The following is a 5,749-nucleotide window of genomic DNA, read 5'->3' as shown; positions in this document are numbered from 1 at the left end:
GAAAGAGTGGAAAGGCTTGGCTTGACGAAACCGTGGCTGGAATGACCCAGTTAGGGATGGCTCTGCTTTGAGTAGGGGCTGGGACTAGATGACCCCCCTGAGGTCCCTTATAGCCCTAATGTTCTATGATTCTATGAAAGAGTCCAGCAGAGAGTGAAAAATGATTAAAAGCTTGGGAAGCATGACTTATGAGGAAAGGCTGATATAAGTAGGGTTATTTAGCCTGGAAAAGAGAAGACTGGGAGGGGTTTAATAACAGCCTCCAAATACTTGAAAAGTGATAACAGAAGGAATGGAGATGGTCTTTTCTCTGTGGCTGTAGGGGGCTGGACTGGGATCAATGGCTTCAAGCTGCAGTAGAGGAAGTTTAGTTTGGAAATTAGGAAGAACTTTCTGACTATGAGTGTGGTTAAGCATTGAAACAGCCTACACAGGGAAACTGGAATCTCCATCCTTGGAAGTTTTCAAGAGCAGGTTAGGTCATGGGCGGGCAAAATATGGTCTATGGGCCAAAACCAGCCTGCGGAGTGATTTTGCATGGCTTATGGGGGGCCCCAGAGCCCTGCCTGGCCCAGGTATGGGGACAGCCTGAGCTGTGGTGCAACAGCTGGTCTGGCCACCCCTGGGTGCATAGTGGGGCTGGGCAGCCAGACTCCATTTCCCAGCTACCACTGCCAGACCGGGCCCCACTGCCCAGGCACCCTGACCCATTTACCCCGCACCCACCTTTGGGAGTGGGACCAGCACAGGCAGGGTGCACGACCAGGTGGATGGGATGGGGCCATGGACTGGCAGGGAGCAGTGTCCCGGAGTGGGATGTGTGATGGAACTGGAGAAACCCCAGGATCTTGGGGTGGAGACAGCTCAGGGCTGGGGCCAGGGCAGAGCTGTGATCCGCTGCCTGCATGTCCCTGCAATGGGCACAGGTTCTGTGGGCAGGGGATGTGGGGCATGGATCATGGCTCTGTCCTGGCCCTGGCCTTGGCCCCAGCCCCATGCTGTCACCATCCCATGATCCTGGCTCTGACCCTGGCCCTGGCCCTGGCCTTGGCCCTGGATGCAGCTTCCTATCCATCCAGCTGCCAGCCCTTCCCACACAGTCTCCATGGAGATCCTGGGATCATGGGGCCGGGATCAGGGCAGAGCCCCAGTTTTGTGGGCAGGGCCATGTAGGGAGCACATCACAGCTGTTTCCTGCCCCCATTCTGTCACTGCCCTGAGATCCCAGGGTCTCCTTGGAGCCTGGCTGGAAGCTGCTCAGGTGGGCAAGAAGCTGCATCCAGGGCAAGGGCTGGGATGTTGGGGTGGTGACAGTGCAGGGCCAGGGCCAAGGTGGAGCCATGATCTGCTCCCTAGCCCTTCTGATAGTCTGGAACACCTACCGTATGGGGCTGGGGTTGAGGCCCTATTCTGGGGCAGGGATGTGTGGGGAGTGCATTCAGTGCATCACAGTGCATCCTGTGCTGTCACCGCCTCATGATCTTGGTGGGGCGTGTGGGTAGATAAGGAGCTGTGTCCAGGGCCAGGGTTGGGATCTTGGGGTGGTGATGATGCACACCCCCGCCCACTGAACCCATGATTGTCACAGGAGCATGCAGGCAGTGGATTGTGGCTCTCTGCTTGGCCCCTGTCCTGTTCTGTCACTGCCTCACAATCCTGCCCCATCCCGCTCTTGAACGCTGCTCCCCACCCGACCATGGCCCCATCTCATGTAGGGAGTTTTGGTGAGTTGTTGCTGGGGGGGGCTGATCCAACCTACAACAGCTCAACAAAACTCCCTATGTGGCCCATGGGCCCAAATAATTGCCCACCCCTGGGTTAGGCAGATGCTTGGGTGGGTTGGTTTAGTTACTGATGATCTTGCTTTGAGCAGGGGACTGAACTAGATGACCTTGTGAAGTCCCTTTCAGCCCTACTTTCCTATGATTCTATGAAGGCTACTAAGAAATGTCAAGTATGTATAGAATTTTAAGATTAACCTTTATAATATTTTCTCTTCTGATTCTGAGATATGCTTAATAAGGTCAAATCTGCTTGCTGTCCTTACAGAGCAAATGCTTAATATGAAATGTATTCAGACATGCCAAACCATAGTTGATTTAACTGAATAGTTAAGAAATTTACTCCTTAGAATAAACTCCTCTGTGTGGTTATATGAGTTTACAAATTACTGTACTTATCTCTTGAAGGGAGAGATTTATATCCAAGGGAAATAATGCAAGCAGCAAAGAGAGTTAAAAGCACAAAAGCTACTGTTATGCGATCATGGTTTCACATTACATTTAAATAAAACAAAGGATCATTTTCATATAGAGTTCCTCATGAAACTACTTTATTTTCATTGCTAAGGAGAAGCAAACCAAAACCAGTAGACAGTATAGAAAAAAGATGATCTATTTTGCCAAATGAAGCACTAAAAGATGTTGCTGTTTGTGACTTCTGTGAGTCTTTTGTTGAGAAGAGAGATTTTTATTGAGGCTAGTAGAAAGTCTGATAAAAAAACAGTACATTTTGAAGACTTGTTTTCTTTTGGTAATGGTTGACAGTTACAATATTTCCCTTGAAGAGAAACATAAGGGTATAAAATAAACTTTTGAAAGTAGTTTCTTTTGTAGATAAATGTTTTAAGATGATAATTACTTCTTCAGTTAGTAGCAATGAGTTTTCTGCCTGTCAACTACTAATTAAGAAGTATGATCTCCACACAGTACTCGCACTGAGGCTCCTTTAATGGCAATTGGGAATATTTGACTATAATGAAATCAGCATATACTGTGAAGAGTTTCTTTTTGCTCTAAATTGCAGGTGTGAGGGTATAATTTTTAATGAAGTAAACAGCTTATTCAGTGGTATGTTAATGCTTTTTAACAGCTCCCATTTCTGTGAAACAGTGCACTTAGACTATTAAGATGAACAATACATTTAAAAACCTTTACCATTCTGTATGTGGATTATCTTTAAGGCAGATAAATACCCAGAGTGGTAGTCTCCCAGCCAATGGTGGTCATGTTTTTTTGGATGCATATCTGTATCTGTCTCCTCTAGATTATATCAATACATTATTAATTAATAAAATAATGCATTATTAATTAATTACTGAATTATTGTATACTGCCAAAAAGTCTCAGTCTAAAAATTATTCTAATTTCTTTCTCCCCTTTCAAAAAAGGTTGTAGGAGGGAAGATGACTGAATCAGGTCGACTGTGTGCATTTATTACCAAAGTAAAAAAAGGAAGCTTAGCTGATACAGTGGGGCACCTTAGACCAGGTATGTATTTGTTTCAGAAATACCCAGCTCAGCTATTATACAACAAGGAAACAAATCCTGATAAGTTTAGCTGAAGTACCTCTGTCCACTAAATGTAACGAGCTACCACAGCATGTCTGACAAATTAGAAAGTTCAAAATGAGACACATTCAGTCACTAGATTAACCACATTATCACTCTAGCAGACTCTCTCAAGTCTCACATAATTTTTAAATCAAGTTTTCATTTTTCCTCCCATACCACTGTTGCCAGTAGTTAAGATTGTGTTGTGTCTTCAGTGATGCATATTTGTCCCCTCATTGTATGAAATATATTTTAATTGTAGACCCAACCAAGCCACCCCAAATCTGCTCTAAAGACCCAGCACAACAAAGAAATGTTTATATTTTATATTCTGCCCATACCTCTGTATGCAATCCAGCTCCCTTTAAAACTGCTAAGGATTGCTATCTTGGGAAATTTACAAGAAATATTGTATTTTAATATTAGAATAGATTTAGGATTCATGAAAAGACTGTACAACTGTAAAATGCGAGTAAGGCTTCTAGCTGCTGGTTAAGGCTGTTGTGTGATGACCTGAACTTTTCAAAAGAGCAACTCACCTTAAAAAAAGACTCCCCCCACAAACACTAGTAAAGAGCTATATCTGACATTGGTAATGGCCCAACTGGGGGCAGTAAGTAGGACTCAGGTGGAATTTAGGTACCTAAATTCCAAAAAGTACCCCTGTTTGGCCCCGCCCCATAAGCCACAGAGCTTGGTAAGTACCTAAATTAGATACCTCTGAGACCACACTGTATTTGGCTCTAGATGGATTAAGTGTCAATATTAGTATTTCCTTGATATTTATTCAATCAAAGCTGAAATATGGAAAGCTTCTCATTGGCTTTTGTGTATTTGAGACATTGTATTTGTTCTACAGTACAGATTGTACAATTCAGAAAACTTGTAGTAGAATGATGAGGCTGTTGTTGTAAAGGCTGATCATAGGATAAGTTTTCTTTCCTAATTATTCTTTCCTATTATTACTGCATTTGTAGGTGATGAAGTGTTAGAGTGGAATGGAAGGCTATTACAAGGTGCCACCTTTGAGGAGGTGTACAACATCATTTTAGAATCCAAGCCTGAGCCACAAGTGGAGCTTGTAGTTTCAAGGCCAATTGGGTGAGTTGTTTTGTACTGCTTAAAATAAGATGCCATTAGATTTTATTTTAAGCCTCAAACATATAAGACAGCTTCACAGAGATTGTAAAAAATGTAAAATGGTATATCACTTGTAATAAAAAAGTACAGTGTGTTAGGCACACGTCAAAACTCATGGTGGGGTGGAATCTCATATCCCTTGAGAGAGGTTCAGGAGGCATTTCCCGGTTCACAGAATGAGCACAACTGCTATTATAGACTCATGGGAAAGTGTAAAAGGGATGGTGAATACCCTGGATGGGGAAACAGGTGACTTTTCTTCAGAAGAAACAACTTGTTTTTTATCCCTTGCACGCCACTCGTGTCACATACAGGTCAGTTAGCTCATAATGAACCTGGACTCATTTGCTGATCTTCTTCAATGTAATTATTTTTGTCAAAATATATACTGTATTAATATAATGCATACTCTCATGTAAGGGGTGATTCTTTTGTGTATGAAATCCAATTTTTTTTTGCTTGTAAGTGAAAAGACTAATCAACTGTTGGTTAGCATCTGGGACATAGTATACCTTAATGAAGCATTAGCTGAACCCACCATATACGTTGTACTTATGTCTTAAATTGTTTACCACTTTCCTTTTACTCTATTACATTGTCTAGTTGCTCTTACCTTTGGCACGTAGTTGCTTATATCTATTCTAAACTTTTTTTTTCTATGGTTTTAGGCTCTTTCCTTGTTCTGCTGTCTTCTGAGACTATGAATAATTCTTGTCATTTATATTTTTATTTAAAGGTACTGGTCATGTTCGTTTTCCCTCCTAGACTTTATACATTTTGTTCACTCATTTTTTTCAGCTAATACCTTCTTCAATACTTGCATCATTTTTGTTGCCCTTTCAATTTTCTCTATTATTTTTCTATTTTTTAACCCATGGATCCCAGTTCTGTATGCACTGTTCAATGTGTGGTCACAGTAGGGCTGTGAAGACAAACATTAGTAGTAGTACCTCCCTAGTTCATTTATATTTGCTTTCCCTAGTCATATGGTTTTGCATTATTTTGTTGTGTATATCCCTATTTGTTTTATACATCTGTGATTCTGAAGTATTTAAAATATAGTATATATCAAGGATGGTAAACATATGACCTGCAGACTGGATCTAGCCCATAGAGTTGGATCATCTAGCCCCTGGGGCTTCTCATAGCTTGGGACACCTACTTCCATGGGACAGATTTGACCCATGCAGCTGCTGGGCGTACCTATGGTGGTGGCATTAATCCATGCTGTGTCAACATGGCTCCAGAACCCAAGGAGTTAACACTGTTGCCACCAA

At 42.5% G+C, this 5,749-nt stretch overlaps 1 protein-coding gene across 1 annotated transcript in view; it reads left to right on the top strand.

The window, feature by feature from the left end:
* Positions 1 to 5,749, top strand: part of RIMS2 (regulating synaptic membrane exocytosis 2) — a 417,536-nt gene that overhangs the window by 4,496 nt on the left and 407,291 nt on the right. The window contains exons 3-4 of the mRNA XM_025192862.1: positions 3,170 to 3,269; positions 4,310 to 4,433. Coding sequence (XP_025048647.1) covers positions 3,170 to 3,269; positions 4,310 to 4,433 — 224 coding nt within the window. The remainder of the gene's footprint in view (positions 1 to 3,169; positions 3,270 to 4,309; positions 4,434 to 5,749) is intronic.

This window comes from Alligator sinensis, unplaced genomic scaffold (genome assembly GCF_000455745.1).
Source record: "Alligator sinensis unplaced genomic scaffold, ASM45574v1 scaffold911_1, whole genome shotgun sequence".
In the NCBI taxonomy this organism is placed as follows: Eukaryota; Metazoa; Chordata; order Crocodylia; family Alligatoridae; genus Alligator; species Alligator sinensis.
The sequence above is the reverse complement of the archived record's forward strand: the minus strand, read 5'-3'. Positions and strand labels throughout refer to the sequence as shown.